This window comes from Candoia aspera, chromosome 6 (genome assembly GCF_035149785.1).
Source record: "Candoia aspera isolate rCanAsp1 chromosome 6, rCanAsp1.hap2, whole genome shotgun sequence".
NCBI classification, from domain to species: Eukaryota; Metazoa; Chordata; class Lepidosauria; order Squamata; family Boidae; genus Candoia; species Candoia aspera.
This window is the reverse complement of record NC_086158.1, coordinates 36,863,818-36,883,813: the sequence shown is the minus strand read 5'-3', so window position 1 is coordinate 36,883,813 and position 19,996 is coordinate 36,863,818. Positions and strand designations below refer to the sequence as shown.

At 40.1% G+C, this 19,996-nt stretch overlaps 2 protein-coding genes across 3 annotated transcripts; both read left to right on the top strand.

The window, feature by feature from the left end:
• The first annotated feature begins 651 nt into the window (after positions 1-651).
• Positions 652-1,893, top strand: GPR35 (G protein-coupled receptor 35). Its single transcript, XM_063306116.1, has one exon. The coding sequence runs from the start codon at positions 652-654 to the stop codon at positions 1,558-1,560; it is 909 nt and encodes a 302-aa protein (XP_063162186.1). The 3' UTR covers positions 1,561-1,893.
• An 8,983-nt stretch (positions 1,894-10,876) lies between these two features.
• LOC134499862 (tubulin alpha-3 chain) lies at positions 10,877-19,781 on the top strand. Of its 2 annotated transcripts, none has more exons than XM_063306731.1 (5): positions 10,877-11,567; positions 12,471-12,693; positions 13,669-13,817; positions 14,169-14,849; positions 19,085-19,781. In XM_063306731.1, the coding sequence occupies exons 1-5, from the start codon at positions 11,565-11,567 to the stop codon at positions 19,379-19,381; spliced, it is 1,353 nt and encodes a 450-aa protein (XP_063162801.1). In that variant the 5' UTR covers positions 10,877-11,564; the 3' UTR covers positions 19,382-19,781. The 2 variants fall into 2 exon arrangements, with proteins under 2 accessions (XP_063162801.1, XP_063162802.1); XM_063306732.1 differs by lacking the exon at positions 10,877-11,567 and adding an exon at positions 11,666-11,905.
• Positions 19,782-19,996: the final 215 nt, after the last annotated feature.

Here is a 19,996-nt window from a genome sequence, read left to right as displayed (position 1 = left end):
TTCAGGTTTGTAAAATTTCTCTTTACTCAAGGCATTCTCATGGCAACGACTAATATTGGTTCACCTGACACAATGGAAACATCTATCCATTCTTTTGACTAAAAATAATTTCCAAGATGGTAAAAATAATAACATTGATAACATTCAAATTTATAATTAAAAATAATTAAAAGACAGTTGCTGAAACTCTGCAGTCTCAGGCACACTCAATATTTTACATTAGTATTAAGCAGCATGACTTAATGAAAACCTACATTGTTCAAGCTAGTTATAAATATGTCTAGAAAAGAGAGAGAGGGGTGTTCAGGTGTATTTATAATTGGTTAAGAATACATGGGTGCCAATTGGCATAAGCACCTGATTTGGTGAAGGCCTTGAGCAACTCCCTTTCCCACTCTGGCAATCAGTTCCCATCTGTCTGTGGGAATAATTGTACTAACTTTCCATGAGAAAGTTGTTCCAAAGATTATTAATACGGGTGTACTTTGCAGACTCCAAAGTTGTACGTAAGTATTAAACATAATACTTAATATGAGTTGTTATATATTTATTAATTATTTAATGCATACATAAAATGTGATTATTACAAAAATAATCATCATTATGACATTTCTTTTACAGCATGTACTGAACAGTAATGGTCTCCAAAAAATGAACTGCAGCAACCTTACTAGTGAAAACCATGCCGTTCATCTTGCTCAAACATTCATTTATGTACCAGTTTTCTTTACTGGGATTATCCTAAATATGCTTGCCTTGAGGGTATTCTGTTGCAGACTGACCAAATGGACTGAAACCAGAATATATATGACCAATTTAGCCATAACGGACTGTCTATTTCTCTTCACTTTGCCTTTCAAGCTTGTTTATAGGACCGATCATATGGACAAATTATGCATAGTTTTGGAGGCTGCATATTTTATTAACCGATATATGAGCATCTTCCTTATTACTGTCATAGCACTTGATAGATACATTGCTGTAAGGTATCCTCTCCAAGCAAAGAATGTCAGGTCTCCTTTGAAGTCAGCTCTTGTCTGTGGACTTTTCTGGATCTTAATGATAAGTATTGTATGTATATCCAAATATATGAATGATGAAGAGGACCCAGGAATTTGCTTTAGATCAATTTCCAGAAGACCATCAGTGCATTCTTTTGCCATAGTAATTTGGGGATTTCTTATACCTTTAATTATCTTGAGTTTCTGTTCTATTCAAATAATTAAAAAACTCACAAGAAAGAAAAATGTTGATCTACATGAAGAGAAGCTCATTCAGAAAGCAATCAAAATCATTCTTGCAAATATGACCACATTTATCATCTGCTTTTTACCACTTCATGTCGCATATTTCATTCAGTTCATAGAGTTCACAGATGCTAGCTGTGCTAAACGTAAACAAAATGACCTATTTTTAAATGTTGCTGCTATTCTTGCTAACATCAACTGCTGCTTGGATGCATTTTGTTATTACTTTGTAAGCAAGGAATTTCAGGAGGCTTCTATAGATCTAAGGACCCAGCATCAAGTGCCTGAAAATCAAGACACTGAAATGGTTTAGTAAAGCCATGCCTACGTGAATAATTCTGATACCTTCAGACCTGTCTGGAATCATCTTCCTTCTAAAAGTTTTGATTGGAATTCTCCTTCACTGGTGCCTCAGTTGTTCTTCTTGGTCCTGATAAAGTACAGTTCAGCCTTCTCCATTAAGATATTCATATGAAGACATGTCCCCATGTATACAGCAATATACATTATAAATCTCAAGAAATCTATTTGAAATGTTGATTACTTCCTAGTATTATATCCTCTTCCCCCAAGTGCTTAACTTCAGGAAGGAACACATGGAGTGTACCAGGCTAGCCAGCCTGAGCAGGCAAATCAATCCTGGGAATCAAAGCGGTATGCTGTTAGGTATGCAATAAAGATGGTTGCATCTAGATTGCCCTGATAGTGTTTCATTCTTCTCTCTCTCTCTCCCTCTCTCTCTCTCTTTCCTTCCCTCCCTCTCACCCTTAACAACCCATCATGATTCTGGTGATGGAGCTTTACACTGATACTTTGTTGTTGTTTATTCGTTCAGTCGCTTCTGGCTCTTCGTGACTTCATGGACCAGCCCACGCCAGAGCTTCCTGTCAGTAGTCAACACCCCCAGCTCCTCCAGGGATGACACTGATACTTAAAATGCAATAATGTATTAGTCTTTAAGTTGTCACATGATTGCTTGCTTATTCTGTTGCTCACTGTGTGGTTTTCAAATACAGGATGTTCCAGTATCACTTCTGATCACTCCAAAAACAGCAGCTGCTGATGTAATCCTTTGTTCTACTTACCCCTGTATTCTTTTAATACGGTCATTTTAATGATATTATCTATCTTTCATTCATTTACATCCCAAGAAAGTCATGTTATCAAAAAGGGCAAGATATCTATGTTTAATCAACACATTATTATAGCTAAAATAAACATGAGTTTTGCTTGTTTTAATTTAGTTATTATGTATAATAAGTATAATAAATCATAAGGAACAATAATTTTCCCTTTTGCTTTTGGAAATTGTTTAAATGAAAAAAAGTAGATTTACTGAGGAGTAAGATCATACTAAGTATTTGATAAAACTGCGCTTAAACTGCTTGAAACAAAATTGTTTCCCCTAGCACTTTTGGGCACTGCTTTCTGAATGGAAGCAAAACTTGAGCTTAAGGGAAAGGGAAACATATTGTTTGTGTTTATTATGTTTCAGATATTTGGGGCATGGGAAGAGATGTCAATTCTTGTTTGCCTGCTTTAACTTAGTTTCCGAAGGTTCCTTATCAGAACAGTAAAAACATTAATTGTCAGATTAAACATCAACCTGCTTCTCTAGGTCAATGTTATGGCTACAAAAAGGTACAGGGGGTAGTTTTAATTTTTACCTTGGCACAGACTCTGAACAGAGTGGTTTACCTATATCTATATCTATTGAAATTTAGATGTTTTTATTATTGTTTTTATTGTAAACCACCCAGAGTCCCCCATCGGGGGAGATGGGCAGTAATATAAATTTAATCAATAAATCTAAATCTATATCTATATCTACTCAGTTTTGGAGGAGGGGAGGATTGCAGAGGTGAACAGTAAACAGCGAGAACTACCCTTAGTCCATTGACAAAGGAACTATCTTGCATTAAAGAGTGATTGCTCATGGAGGCAGGATTCATAGATCATGCTTAATCACAATGTAGTTTGGTTTTGATTCCCCAGGGGGGCAGCAGCAGGAAGACCAACGCAGCATTGCACTGTTGTAATGCAACACAAAAGCTTGTGTTGTGCCATTGCAGTGCTGCTGTAATGATTGCCTATCCTAACAAAGTCAGACTCACAAGCAGGTACTTAATGATATCTGATTTATTGTGAGAATAGTATGCAAATACAGAGAAAGCTGAGAATAAATAAAAGCGCGCCAAATACAAACTAAAAACCCTCGGCTGAAAACATAATCCCTCCCCTCGCCCGGCCATTGCAAACTCTGCCCCCCCAGGTGCTGTTAACCGTTTTCCACTGATCCTGGGAAAGCAACCTTGAACACATGAGATAACCCAAACACATTCCAAACCAGCAGCCAACAGATAACGACTCCCCGAGATGGAATCCTCCTCCCTTCCCAGATCAAACACGTATCAGCGAAATGACATGCGAAACGTTACGATGCACCAGCAACATTGGAACGGTGAACATGACAGCTGCTTTCATCATTTTGACAAAAGCATTGGATTCTGCAGATACCTCTGATATCAGCTATTGTGATTCATAATGCATGTGCTATAGTTTAGTGTTACATGCCATTGTGGAGTAGCCAACAATCCACAGCTTAGTATGATATATCAACCCAGCACAAATAAAAGAAGCCCTGCTCAGGAGATCCAAAGAAATGTAGAACTTACCAGTTGAACAGTTCTTCTTTACTTAGAAAAAAATCAGTTTAATTTGAAAGTTGCCTCCAGTTTTATTAATCTGAGTAGAGCAGAACATAATAGGATGCACAGACAGACAGTTGCTTCTGTTTCATGGAGGTTTTCTCCCCAAAACTACATCTGATAATTTTAGTTAAATATGTAAAGAGAATACGAAAGTACATTTTTAAATTCTCAATATGATGAAAATATATTTTCCTGTTTGTTCATATTCTTTAAATCCTGTGCATGTGGGACTTCTGTATATTTGGCTTCCTTCTAGTGGCATGTCCAAAACTTGTTCTAGATGATGAAGGTAGCATTTAAAATGTCATTTTTTCTTCAAGATGGCAATATTGTGCATCACTGTTCCTTAGCTAACATTTGGATTTTTTTTAAGCTTCTGTTTTAATTTCAAATACTTCCATATATGACAAATGCTTCTCTTGCATTTATTCACAACCTAGGATCCAACAAACTTCACAATATAAGCAAAAGTAAGAGGGAAGAGGGCACACAAATCTGAGGTATTACTTTGATGCTTAGCAGTTAAAATTATTAATATACTGATATTAATGATAGTTCAATAGGTACAAATGTATTTAGCATTATTGCTCGGGCAAAACCGTTTCACCTTCACATTAACAAATTAAAGTTACTTGGATGTTCAGAATTTAAAATTTACTTTAGATGTTTTTTAAAACTGGAAACAATTTCTGGCCTCTGACTCTTCTTCCACCTCTTGATTAGTTAGGTACCATCTAGTTGGGTTCAATTCCTGGTGTGTGCAGGAACAAATGCCAGTTACAGCTTGAGTCTGTAGCTTTCCCAAGAACATTCAAGTCATTTCTTGATTCTGTCCATCCTGCTTATCCATAGTCTTCCCTTTCTTCTACTTTCCTCAACCCTGTTAAGCAACATCTATTTTTCTAGGCCATCATCTATTCACATCATAAACCTAAAATATATGAGTTTCTGCTTGTTATCATTTTGCAATCCACTTTTCTAGGGATTGAACCCCATAGAATAAGACCTGGCTATACACCATACTGTATGTCTGACAATTCCCAGTTAAGATGAACGTTGCCTCCTTGTGGTCAATGTAACCATCTTGGCTAACCATGCCACTGTCTTTTCAAGAACTTCTTGTTTCTTGGCATTTCTCACTCCACATATAGTTTTATTCTTCTTTACAAGATCTTAAGCAAACCATTTTATTGCTAGGGCAAAACCATTGCCACTTTGTGTGTGGAATTAGTGCAGTGGTTTGGTAATTGACGCATTGTCTTGCATCTACTTTTTAATTTATAAGTTTGCAACACCATTTTGTTCCTTATTTAATGCAGAGTTGATAGCATTTTAATTGCCTTTTCTCCTGCAGCTTTAAAAAATTCTAACTTTTAAAGATACAGGTATATATTTATATATACCATAAAAATTCTAACTTTTAAGGATATGGATATATCCTTATATATATCCATATATATGAGAAGTAATACCACTGGGAAGATAGAGAACTTGATTATAGAAAAATCTGATAAATATATGGTGTTTAAAATTTGATCACAAATTCCAACCAAGTTCCAATGCTATATAAACTTCTTATGTAATATAGATCAGGCTCTTTTGAAAATATGGGAAGAACATAAACGCCCGAAGTCCCTCTTATGGGGGGAGATGGGTAGTGGCAAAAATTTGAATAAATAATAATAAGAAGAACATATTAACAGCACCAAGAGCATGAGCTGGTGCACTGGGGGGCCTGCCATTGCCCTGTGGGTGATTGAGTGTCTGTGAGGATGTATGAGCAGATGGAGGGATCCCTAATTCAAACCAAGGATTCCGGAGGTCCAAGATTGGGGACAAATGGACTTGGAGTCTCTGGGGGCTGTAGGGCGGGTCATATTATTGAGGTGGTGACGGGCTTGGGATGCTATGGTAGGAGCCGGAAGGCGGACCATCTTCAGGGAAGACACCGCCAATGTGTGTTACCGGTGGCATGTTCCGGCCCTCTGCACTCAGACCCAGGACCTGGACAGCAGATTTGTAGGGGCCCTGGTTTCCGACTGCTGCTTCTCAACGCCAGTTCAGTCAACAACAAAGCCCCCCTCATACGTGATTTGATCACTGAGGAGGAGGCAGACCTGGCGTGTATTACTGAGGTCTGGCTGGGTCTGGAAGAAAGGGTGCCCCTTTCATAGATGTGCCCAGCCAGGTTTCAAGTATGGCACCAGCCGAGATATCAGGGCAGGGGAGGAGGGGTGGCTGTTGTCATCCGGGAGTCTCTGGTGACCTTCAGGGGCGCTGCTTCACAAGTGTCCGGCTGTGACACCCTGTTTTTCAAGTTGGGTTCCCGAAAACAGATGGGAGTGTTGCTATTGTACCAGCCTCCCTGCTGCGTAGCAGCCTCCCTGCCTGAGCTGCTGGAGGCCATCTCAGGGCTGGCGGTGGAGTTCCCCAGACTTATGGTTCTGGGGGACTTCAATCCACCATCCCTGGGGCGTGCCTCGGAAGTGGCTCGGTAGTTCATGGCCACCATGGCAGCCATGGGCCTGTTTCAGATTATTCGGGTCCCAACTTGGGACAGTAGTCTCACCCCAGTTAGTTTTCTTGTCAGAGCAGTGGCAATGTGATCTGAGGGGAGAGTTGCATCTGTCCCCCTTGTCATGGTCAGATCATACCCTGTGTAATGATTGCCTATCCCAATAGACTCAGACTCACAAGCAGGTACTTAATGATATCTGATTTATTAGAAGAATAGTATGCAAATACAGAGAAAGCTGAGAATGAGTAAAAGCGCGCCAAATACAAATTAAAAACCCTCGGCTCAAAACGTAATCCCTCCCCTCGCCCTGCCGTTGCAAACTCCCCCCCCCCCCCGGTGCTGGTAACCGTTTCTACTGATGTCCTGGGAAGGTAACCTTGAACACATGAGATAACCCAAACACATTCCAAACCAGCAGCCAACAGATAACAACCCCACGAGATGGAATCCTCCTCCCTTCCCAGATGAAACACGTATCAGCGAAATGACATGCGAAACGTTACGATGTACCAGCAACATTGGAATGGCGAACATGACACCCTGGTGACCTTGAGATCTCCTATGCCACCCCGCTCTGCAGGAAGGCAGGACCCATTTGATTGGTCTGCCCCCGGCGACTGATGGACCCAGTAGGGTTTCAGAGGGAGCTGGGGGTTATACCCGAGGATCTGCTGCAGTCCAGCAGAGGCCCTGGCCACTGCCTGGAATTGGGAGGCAGCCAGGGCCTTGGACAGGATCGTGCCTGTGTGACCTTTCTTGTCCCATTGACCTTACACTCCCCGTGGTTTACAGAGGAGCTGAGGGTCCTGAAGTGGATTAAGAGACATCTAGAGCGCCGCTGGAGGAAAACAAGGACAGAACCCAACTGAACACAGGTTAGAACCGCTATTAGGGCCTACCTTGTGGCAATAAGAGCGGCGAAACATCAATATTTCTCCGCTCTTATCACGTCCGCAGAATGCCTCCCAACAATCCTGTTTAAAATCACTTGATCCCTTTTGGGGAAGGTGGGTCCAGTGACTCACCTACAGGGCTGTGCAGAGGAGTTTTCTGAGCATCTGCAGGATAAAATCTTTTGGATCCATTCCAAGTTAGACTCCAAGAGTGAGGCATGGTCTATGGAGATACCAAGGGAGCATACTTATCCAGTTATCTGGGAACAGTTTGATCCTGTTGGACCCAAGGAAGTGGACAGGATCCTCTGGACAGTAAATGCCACACTTGTCATCTAGATCCATGCCCCTCCTGGCTAGTGAAAGCAGCTTGGGAGGTGATATGTGGCTGGGTCCAGGTGATGGGTAATACATCCTTGAGGGAGGGGGCATTCCCAACTACCTTTAAGGAGGCGTTGGTACACCCCCTCCTCAACAAACCATCGCTGGACCCGACTGTGCTGGACAATTTTCGTCCAGTCTCCCACCTCCCCTTTTTGAGGAAAGTGGTTGAGAAAGTGGTGGTGTTGCAGCTCCAGAGGTTCTGGATGAAACAGATTATCTAGATCCCTTTCAGTCAGGTTTCAGGCCTGTATATGGGATAGAAACAGCATTAGTCGCACTTATGGATGATCTCTGGTGGGAGCAGGATGGGGAGTACATCCATTCTTGCTCTTCTTGACCTCTCAGTGGCCTTTGATACCATTGACCATGGTATCCTTTTGGGGTGGCTCAGGGAGTTGGGGGTGGGCAGCATGGTTTTGCGCTGGTTCACCTCCTTCCTCCAGGTCCCAATTGGTGGTGATAGGGAGCGAGAGATCCGACCCTCGGCCCCTCCTCTGTGGGGTGCTGCAGGGTTCGGTTCTCTCTCCACTCCTTTTTAACATCTACATGAAACCACTGGGTGAGATCATCTGCCATCATGGGATGAGGTATCATCATATGCTGATGATACTCAATTATACATCTCCATCCCGGGTGAGGTAAGTGATGCTGTGACTGCCCTCTCTCGGTGCCTGGGGGCTGTGGGGGTCTGGATGGAGTCTTCAGTTGGGCTTCAGCTGAACCCTGGTAAGATGGAGTGGCTGTGATTTAATGGCTCCTCCGTATCTGGGAAATTGTCATCTTTAGTTCTGGATGAGGTTGCGCTGTCCCAGACAGACCCAGTGCAGAATCTGGGGGTCTTCCTGATTCACGACTCCTGCTCAAAGAGCAAGTAGCTGTCATGGCCAGGAGGGCCTTTGCACAATTTCTTGTTGTGCGCCAGTTACGCCCTTTCCTGGATCAGGAAGCCCTTCGAACGGTCACTCATGTCCATTATCTCCCATATAGACTATTGCAATGTGCTCTACATGGGGCTACCCTTGAAGAGTATCCAGAAGCTACAGCTGGTCCAGAATGTGGCTGCGCAGACTATTTTTGGTGCCCCTAGATCAGCACCTATAACACCCCTACTGCACAAGCTGCATTGGGTACCAGGCTGCTTCCAGGTCCAATTCAAGGTGTTGGTTATCACCTTTAAAGCCCTACATGGCATGGGGCCAGGCTACCTGAGGGACCGTCTCATCCCCATCACATCAACCCGTCCCACCTGATCATGCAGAGAGGGCATATTACAGACCCCATCACCTAAAGAACTCCAGTTGGCAGGGTCCAGGAAGTGGGTCTTCTCTGCAGTGGCACCCACCCTTTGGAACATTCTGCCACCGGAGATCAGGCTAGCCCCATCCCTTTTGACCTTCCAGAAGTCCCTGAAGACCTGGCTCTGCTGCCTCTCTTGGAGCAGGGAGGGGAGTAGTTACTCATGTGGATGGCTGGCGCCTTAGAGTGCTCCTCACACACATGGACTGAGTTACATCTTTTTGCCAGTTGGATCTTATTATTTTTATATTTATATTTGATAATTGTATTTATATTTTATGTATTTGTATTTGTATTTATATTTTATGTATTTGTATTTATATTTATATTTTATGGTTGTTTCCATTGATTGTTTTTATTGTAAACCACCCAGAGTCCCTCTTGTGGGGGGGAGATGGACAGTGGCAAAATTTGAAAAATAAATAAAAATAAATAAGAATATTTTGGATCTGATCTTAGTGAATCAGTTTGGAACTGTTCATCATACAAAATTCCATTTAACATAATTTCAGCTTGTCATAAAAATTGACTATTTATAGTATAACACCCTTCTAAATTAATGTTGTACCAATCAACATTTTTCTAAATTAATTTGGAGGATTGTAATAAGTTGGTACCCATTACTATTTTTGGTAGTAATGCCTACGTAGTTACTAAATTGAACTAATTTTTAAAGATAGCTAAAAAAATAGAAATGTTTTGTAATTCATTCTATTCTTTAATTCATTTTTCTGGTAGCTGTCGATTTACATCTTTCTTAGAAACAATAGTATTTAAAGGTATTTCCTATACCTTTATATATTAGCTACTTACCAGAAGGCTGTCTTTCATCTTCAGGTTAAGCATGACATCCAGACCAATAAATATCACAAAACTGGCTAGTATGTGAGCGAATACAAAAAGGAAGGTATTGCATAGCTTCTAAAATAACACATCAAAATAAAGTAATTTCAAAGAATCATTCAGTGAACGAAGGTTTTATTCAGATTTCATATAGAGTTGGAAGATAACATCATCTACTCCAACACTGTTATTTGATCTTTTTTAATTAAATGAACAAAATAATTCCTAAGAGATTATCTTTCTCTATAAAATGTTTTTTGACCAAAAATATTGAATATATACTGTGTGTATGTCTGTGTGTGTGTATATGTGTCTGTGTGTGTGTGTGTGTGTATCTGAAATTATTTATTTATGTATTTATTTCTCACACTTCTTCACCACCCATCTCACCAAGCGACTATAATTTTAAAGAAATTATAGCTTTCTTTAAAATTACAAATGTATTCCCAAATTATTTTTTTCTGGATGTTTTTTAACTGTTTGTGTATTTTTAAAAATTATTATTTCATTTTTCTTATCTTCAATGGTCAACAAATTCTTAAGAAAAAACAATAAATTAAAAAACTAAAAATAACATAGTGACAATGTTACTCATGTCCTCCCAGAACAAAAGCCTAGTAAGGGAATGAGGATTTCTGTTTAAATCATTATTCCAAAAACTCAGTTTCTAAAATGATAAAGTTATTTCTTTATGCAGTTTACAGTTATTTTATTATTCAATGAAAATAATGCATTTTTCACACTTTATAGTGTACAATTCTGTTTACTGCATGTTCATGGGTTCCAAAGTTTGTGATACATGAATCCAAAGCATTTTGTCAGTTGGACTACATTTCTAAACTTACAACAGTAAGCAAGTGGAGTTACTACTTTCTTTATAGCTATTAATGGTTTTAATGCAGACATTCAAGGAAGACTGGAAAGCAATGGAATTTAAACATAGTATTAAAATATTTTAAATACTTAGACCTGATTCTACTCTGACTGGAATGCATGATGTATACTGTTACATACAAAAAAGCACATATCAACAATAACTTTAGAGAATAAGTCGTATATTAAGACATATTTTACTGAATGTTATTCCAGGAAAAAATTATGCCACAATACTTCTATTTCTCTTTTAAGATACCAATATCATTCATTCATTATCTATCTACACTATTTATTTTAGTGACTACAGTCAAAAGTAGCCTCCCACTAACTACAAAATACGGACTCTGGCTCTCACGAAAGCGTGAAAAATATAGCAGTGAAATAGTATCTCAGAGAGGATCAAGAACCACACACAGAAATTCCACTTTAAAAAAATAATTAGGCTTGCGGCAGGAGGATCCATGAACTGTTTCCCGATCCTAACAGCCGCCCAGTCACAAAAGCCATTCAGCCTATCCTTCTGCGGAGCAGCCACTTCCCGCTCAAAATTCCACCGATCTCTGATTCTGCGTCCACTCGAGGTTCTTACCGGATTAAAATAAAAAAAGTTTTTGTGCAACCAATCAGCTTCCAGGAGCTGAGCAGCCTCCACCAATGGGGAGTAGCAGGCTGCAGTAGGGGTTCGCTGTCAGGAGCCGTTGCCCTAACGGTCGACAGTTGAAGCCATCTTCAAACGGGGGTTGAACGTCGAACCCACGAGGGGAGGCAGTGAACCTCGTCATCTTCGCGAGGCACCATGGTGGGAAATGGGGCTTCGGTGGCTGGGCTTCTGTCAACGGGGAGCGGGATCATGGCAGTCCTTAAGCCTCTTGGCTCAGGGCGTTGTAATGCTATGAGGGAATCGCGAGCGTAGGGTACGAGAATGGTACGCAGGGCCTAAGACAAGAGAGGAGGACCAGATTGTCGAACGTTGCCTCGTGCGAACCTCCTGCGCGAGCTTCGCCTCAGGCAGTCTAGGCTTCGTGGCCTCCGAAAGGCGCGGTTCTGTCGAGGACGTCGGTTGGCCGCGCGTTGTTGGCGCTCTTGTATTTGGCAAGGCACGAGGGCTGAAAGGCGCTCCGCCTCGGACTTGTCATGGTGCGGAACGGAAAAAGGGGTGGGGGAGGAAGAATATAGTGGCCTCGGTGCTGAAGAGGCGTGAACCGACAAGAGAGCCGTGGCTCTGTCGCATTGCTAGATTGAGAGTCCAGTTATTTGGGGTTACAAGAAGCCGATGGGAGAGAGCTGTGTTAACAAAATAAAAAGTAGATAATCTAGTGTGAAGTAGTGGCGAAGAATGAGGCATATTAAGCGAGGGGCTGAAGTATGAGGTACTGCCTATTTAAAGTTGGGACAAAAGAGGTTTTTTTATATAATTGCATAGTAAGTGCCGAGGGTATAATGTGCAAGTTGATTAGGGCATAGAGAAAGTGTACTCTTTAGGAGCTTTCTCGAAGTCCGTGTTTTTACTTGGGGGTCCTAAGGGCAATTGATTGTTAAAGTTAATATTTTAAAATATAGACACATTAGAAATCTAATTATCTGCATTATCAAAATGCAGAGCTGGGTCAATAAACATTTTTGTGGTGCTTCTTTATTATTAGTACTTCCAGAAATAAGCACTAATCTTGCCTTTTTTTTTTTTTTTACAATTATTTTACAGCGTGAATGTATCTCTATCCATGTTGGACAAGCTGGAGTTCAGATTGGTAATGCTTGTTGGGAATTGTATTGTCTTGAACATGGAATCCAGCCAGATGGTCAGATGCCCAGTGACAAAACCATAGGAGGTGGAGATGATTCCTTTAACACTTTTTTTAGTGAAACGGGTGCTGGCAAACATGTACCTAGAGCTGTTTTTGTGGACCTTGAGCCAACTGTTGTTGGTATGTATATGGGTTTGAAAATACTTTTGGGGATCAACATGTGGACATTGTGGATGATCAGAAATAACTTCCATTTTATATATATTTATGTTCATTATTTAGTTATTCCCAGGTATTAAACATTTCCTGGTTTTGGTGGAGTTGTTTGCATACCATTAGAATTAAGAAAATTAGTGGGGGTTTTTTTTACTAAACCTGAAATCTGGTGAAAGCAATTATAAAATAAGCCCCCACTAAGTTAAAGTGTGACTTTCACACATTGACTTTATGAGATGAAGTGCAATTGTATGCTCTATCAGCAAAAATGGTAAAATTAGAATGGGTTTCATTCAGTCTCTCTTCCCTTAGCTTCCACTACTACTCAAAATTTATTCCTAACACTAAACCAGATTTTGAAGGGTGTATGAAAGAAGAAAATTATATTTTGCTAGTGGAAATTATAATAAAATTATATTTTGCTAGTGGAAGTGCAGAAGAATGACTTGGAATTTATCCCTTATATTAATATGTATTAAAAACAATAGTCCACTTCATTCAATTTTTTTATAATGCAGTTTTGTTTCTTGCCAAGGGAAAAAAAATAGATGTATCCATGTAGTCACCAGAACTCAGGGCAGACAGTACCTTTTGAACTAACAAAAAATATTTTCATGTTCAGTGTCTTCTATCTGAAGCAGATAAGGTTAGTTTGACCTCCTACAAAAAAGAACCCCATCTTCCTTTGTTCAGAAATATTAGCTAGAAATGATCTGATAAGTATCTGAGGTATTCTCAAATTTATAATATTTTTAGAGAATGTAAAATCATAAACATACATATGTTTAACAAGGAGTAAGACCTGTGGAATATAGTCAGACTTTGTGAAGAATAAATACCTTATTTCTGAGTCTGTAGAATATTATTAGAAATAAGCAAACACTGAATTCTGAATGAGAAGAATTAATCATAGTTTTTGTTTTTTTTAAATTTTCAAAGATGAGGTGCGTACAGGTACTTATCGACAGTTATTTCATCCTGAGCAACTCATTACTGGAAAAGAAGATGCTGCTAACAATTATGCTAGAGGTCATTATACCATAGGAAAAGAGATTGTTGATCTAGTGCTGGATCGCATTCGAAAATTGGTGAGTCATAATAAGATGAGAATTAGAAAATACCTGCAAATAGAAATTTTATATTAGTATAAATTTACCTTTTTAAAGTCAGGAGCATAGAAATTCTAGTCTTCTTGTATTTTCAAAAGTACCATGTTAAAAAAATACTTGGTCTGTTCAAGTAAGGAATGCATGTTTAGAAAGAATTAAGTATACTGTATTGTTTTAATTAACTGTTTGAAGGGTATTTATAAGGCAAATACTTTAAATGTATTATAGTGCCAAATAATATTGTCTGCATGTTAAATATATACTGTTGAAATTAAGTATTTTTTTCAATGACTTTTTTGTTGGTTTGGGGGGTTGTCTGTCTTTCCCTAGGCTGATCTGTGCACTGGTCTACAGGGCTTCCTTATTTTCCATAGTTTTGGTGGAGGCACTGGCTCTGGATTTGCATCTTTGCTTATGGAAAGACTCTCAGTTGACTATGGGAAAAAATCCAAACTGGAGTTTGCAATATACCCAGCTCCACAAGTATCTACTGCTGTAGTGGAGCCTTACAATTCTATCCTTACTACACATACCACATTGGAGCATTCTGACTGTGCATTCATGGTGGATAATGAAGCTATTTATGATATATGTCGACGCAATCTTGACATTGAACGTCCTACTTACACCAATCTCAATCGTCTCATTGGTCAAATTGTATCCTCCATCACAGCTTCACTACGTTTTGATGGTGCTCTGAATGTAGATTTGACAGAATTTCAAACAAATCTTGTTCCTTACCCACGAATCCATTTCCCTTTGGCAACATATGCTCCTGTCATCTCAGCTGAAAAGGCATACCATGAGCAGTTGTCAGTGGCTGAAATTACTAATGCTTGTTTTGAGCCAGCTAATCAGATGGTAAAATGTGATCCTCGCCATGGTAAATATATGGCATGTTGTATGCTGTACAGAGGTGATGTTGTGCCGAAAGATGTCAATGCAGCTATTGCAACAATCAAGACGAAACGTACAATTCAGTTTGTGGATTGGTGTCCAACTGGGTTCAAGGTATTGTATTGTCTAATATCAACAAACATTGAGTATAATCTCAGTGAGCTCCACTGACTTGGGTGCAACTTCTTAATATATACATATAAGATTGCATTTACCAGATAACTGCTTCCACATGAAGGGGTTTTGTCACAGAATACAGCAATACTGTTTTTTATTCTGCACAACAGATGATAGAAGCTACCAGTTCTGAAAATGTTAATTGGCATTTATTTAATGGTTAAAATTCATTTATATATTGGTTAAATTCCATCTTTCCTCCAGGAGTTCAAGGTGGCATATGTAGCACTCCCTCATCCAGTGTTTCCCATAACAATCCTGTGAGGTAGGTTAGGTTGAGAGGAAGTGACTGGCCCAAAGTCACATAGAGAGCTTTTGTGGCTTAAGGTAGACTTGAACCTGGGTATCCTCAGCCCTTGTCTAACATCTTAATCACAATACCATGCTAGGAGGAAGGGATACTAAGTTTTCTCTTCTCAAAAAAGGTGATCAGTGGTAATAACTAATGTGAGTGTGGTGCTATAGCATCCAGCTTCCTGTAAAATTTGAGAAGATAATGAAGCAAATGCTACACACCAGATTGCATTTTTTCAGTTATTAGATTTGAATGTAGTCATGTTGTTTATTCGTTTGGTCGCTTCCGACTTCGTGACTTCATGGACCAGCCCACGCCAGAGCTTCCTGTCGGTCGTCAACACCCCCAGCTCCCCCAGGGACGAGTCCGTCATCTCTAGAATATCATCCATCCACCTTGCCCTTGGTCGGCCCCTCTTCCTTTTGCCCTCCACTCTCCCTAGCATCAGCATCTTCTCCAGGGTGTCCTGGCTTCTCATTGTGTGGCCAAAATATTTCAGTTTTGCCTTTAATATCATTCCCTCAAGTGAGCAGTCTGGCATTATTTCCTGGAGGATGGACTGGTTTGATCTTCTTGCAGTCCAAGGCACTCTCAGAATTTTCCTCCAACACCACAGTTCCAAAGCATCTCCCTTCTCTCAGCCTTCCTTATGGTCCAGTTCTCGCAGCCATATGTTACTACTGGGAATACCATTGCTTTAACTATGCGGACCTTTGTTGTCAGTGTGATGTCTATGCTCTTAACTATTTTATCGAGATTGGTCATTGCTCTTCTCCCAAGGATTAAACATCTTCTGATTTCCTGACTGCAGTCAGCATCTGCAGTAATCTTCGCACCTAGAAATACAAAGTCTTTCACTGCCTCTACATTTTCTCCCTCTATTTGCCAGTTATCAATCAAGCTGGTTGCCATAAACTTGGTTTTTTTGAGGTTTAGCTGCAAGCCAGCTTTTGCACTTTCTTCTTTCACCTTCATCATAAGGCTCCTCAGTTCCTCTTCGCTTTCAGCCATCAAAGTGGTATCATCTGCATATCTGAGATTGTTAGTTTCTTCAGCGATTTTAACTCCAGCCTTGGATTCCTCAAGCCCAGCATGTCGCATGATGTGTTCTGTGTACAAGTTGAATAGGTAGGGTGAGAGTATACAGCCCTGCCGTACTCCTTTCCCAATCTTAAACCAATCCGTTGTTCCATGGTCTGTTCTTACTGTTGCTACTTGGTCATTATACAGATTCTTCAGGAGGCAGACAAGATGACTTGGTATCCCCATACCACTAAGAACTTGCCACAATTTGTCATGGTCCACATAGTCAAAGGCTTTAGAATAGTCAATAAAACAGAAATAGACGTTTTTCTGAAACTCCCTGGCTTTTTCCATTATCCAGCGGATATTGGCAATTTGGTCCCTAGTTCCTCTGCCTTTTCTAAACCCAGCTTGTACATCTGGCAATTCTTGCTCCATGAATTGCTGAAGTCTACCTTGCAGGATCTTGAGCATTACCTTACTGGCATGTGAAATGAGTGCCACTGTTCGATAGTTTGAACATACTTTAGTGTTTCCCTTTTTTGGAATGGGGATATAAGTTGATTTTTTCCAGTCTGATGGCCATTCTTGTGTTTTCCAAATTTGCTGGCATACAGCATGCATTACCTTGACAGTATCATCTTGCAAGATTTTGAACAGTTCAGCTGGGATGCCGTCGTCTCCTGCTGCCTTGTTATTAGCAATACTTCTTAAGGCCCATTCAACCTCACTCTTCAGGATGTCTGGCTGTAGCTCACTGACCACACCGTCAAAGCTATCCCCGATATTGTTATCCTTCCTATACAGGTCTTCTGTATGTTCTTGCCACCTTTTCTTGATCTCTTCTTCTTCTGTTATGTCTTTGCCATCTATTTTTGATCATACCCATTTTGGCCTGGAATTTACCTCCGATGTTTCTTATTTTCTGGAAGAGGTCTCTTGTCCTTCCTATTCTATTGTCTTCTTCCACTTCCACACATTGTTTGTTTAAAAAAAAATTCCTTGTCTCTTCTGGCTAACCTCTGGAATTTTGCATTTAATTGGGCATATCTCCCCCTATCACTGTTGCCTTTTGCTTTCCTTCTTTCTTGGGCTACTTCTAGTGTCTCAGCAGACAGCCATTTTGCCTTCTTAGTTTTCTCTTTCTTTGGGATGTATTTTGTTGCCGCCTCCTGAACAATGTTGAGAACTTCTGTCCATATTTCTTCTGGGACCCTATCTACTAAGTCCATTCCCTTAAATCTATTCTTCACCTCCACTGCATATTCCTTAGGAATATTACCGAGCTCATATTTAGCTGATCTGTGGGTCTTCCCTAATCTCTTTAGTCTGATCCTAAATTGTGCAGGAAGAAGTTTGTGATCGGAACTACAGTCAGCTCCAGGTCTTGTTTTGACCGACTGTATAGATGTCCGCCACCTTTGGCTGCAAAGGATGTAGTCAGTCTGATTTCGGTGTTGTCCATCTGGTGAAGTCCATGTATAAGGCCGCCTCTTAGGTTGTTGGAAGAGAGTGTTTGTTATGCAGAGTGAGTTCTCTTGGGAAAATTCTAACAGCCTATGTCCTGCTTCATTTTGTTCTCCCAGGCCATGCTTACCTGTAATTCCAGGTGTCATCTGACTGCCCACCTTAGCATTCCAGTCTCCTGTGATGAAAATAACATCTCTTTTAGGTGTGTTGTCCAGTAGGTGCTGCAGATCCTCATAGAACTGATCTACTTCAGCTTCTTCGGCATCTGTGGTTGGGGTGTATATTTGGATCACTGTGATGTTAGATGGCTTGCCCTGAATTCGAATTGAGATCATTCTATCATTTTTTGTATTGTATCCAAGCACTGCCTTAGCCACTTTACTATTAATTATGAAGGCTACTCCATTTCATCTGTGGTCCTCTTGTCCACAGTAGTAGATCTGGTGGTCATTTGATGTGAAGTGGCCCACTCCAGTCCATTTCAGTTCACTGATGCCCAAAATGTCTATCTTTAATCTTGACATCTCACCAATAACCACATCCAATTTGCCCTGGCTCATAGATCTTACATTCCAGGTTCCAATGGTGTGTTGATCCTTAGAACATCGGATTCGCCGTTCACCACCAGCACCGTCGGCCGCTAGCCGTCCTTTCGGCTTTGAGCTAGCTGCGTCATCACGTCTGGGGCTAGTTGAACTCATCCTCTGTTCCTCCCCAGTAGCATTTTGACCATCTTCCGACCTGGGGGTCTCATCTTCCGATGGTATACCGACATATCTCTGGTTGTACTGATCCATTTAGTTTTCACGGCAAGAATACTGGGGTGGAAGGATCCCCTTCCCCAGGGATCGCATTTAGTCTGACCTGTCTGTCATGACCTTCCCCTCTTGGGTGGCCCTTCACGGTTTAGCTCATGGCATCATTGAGGTGCTCAAGCTCCAGCACCATGACAAGGTAACGATCCTTTGCTGAAGGAATGTAGTCATACTTAAGATAAATCAGATAATAAACTTTGTATTCTAAATAAGCTGGTGGGCTTATTAGTATTTTAGTATATTTGAGAGAATTAGGACCTTAATCATTCCCTGTTCATTAATGTGATATCTCTGTCATGATAAAGTGAGGCATTTTCATGGATTACACAGATTGAGGGTTTGCTTTTTTCTTTGTGAGGTATACAGTATGTGAATACATTTTCTATTCACATCCAGTCCAGCTCCCTTTGTGATTCAGAAATAATGTGAGATACTTGAGTTTCATGCCTAAATTTTTATTTCCATTATGCTTTTATCCACGAAGTGCAGTGGGGAAAAGGGGAAGAAGTTGGGATTTGAAAATCCCATGCATTATTGAAGAAAACTTAAATGTTTTTGCCTCGCTTTAGGTGGGCATCAACTACCAGCCACCCACTGTAGTACCAGGAGGAGATTTGGCCAAGGTACAACGTGCTGTATGTATGCTGAGTAACACAACTGCAATTGCAGAAGCTTGGGCTCGACTTGATCATAAATTTGATCTGATGTATGCTAAGAGAGCCTTTGTGCATTGGTATGTTGGGGAAGGAATGGAAGAAGGAGAATTTTCTGAAGCCCGAGAGGATTTGGCTGCCCTTGAAAAAGATTATGAAGAAGTTGGTGTTGATTCTGTGGAAGCTGAAGCTGAAGAAGGAGAAGAATATTAACCTATGTCAGATGATAAACATTTAAATATTTTGTACTTCAAGTTCAGTTGTTCTGTTTCAAATAAACATTTAAATGTTCTAGCAAGTTTGATTTAATAGCTATTATTTAAAATAGCTTTAAAAATACTCCTTGAAACAGTTTCTATAAAACTTTGAGCAAAGCATAAAATAAAGTTTTATGTAAAACTTTATGCCTCTCAGAAACATATCCATCCATTCTTTATTTCTCCCTTTCATTCTTATAGGTACTTTTGAAAACCTATAAAATGGGTATTCAGAAATAGTCATTAAAGTGTTACTGGACCTTAGCATGTATGTTCATAATGAAAATGATATTGGGGATGTCATTGATTGTGTATGTGGAATTTAATGTTAATTAAAGTGAATAAGCAAAAGTAATCTTGTTGCAGTCTATCAATGGATTTGGTCTAATCTGGTTTCATCTTCACTTTTATCCAATGTATTTTCAGAACTGATTGGAAATACAGTAATTTTGAAGGTTACAAAACAATAGGACAGTATTGCAGCTTTACTGATCTTTAGTATATGGAAATCAAGTGGATGGATATTCTACATAATCAATCTTAACCATATTTATCCTGAGACACACACACA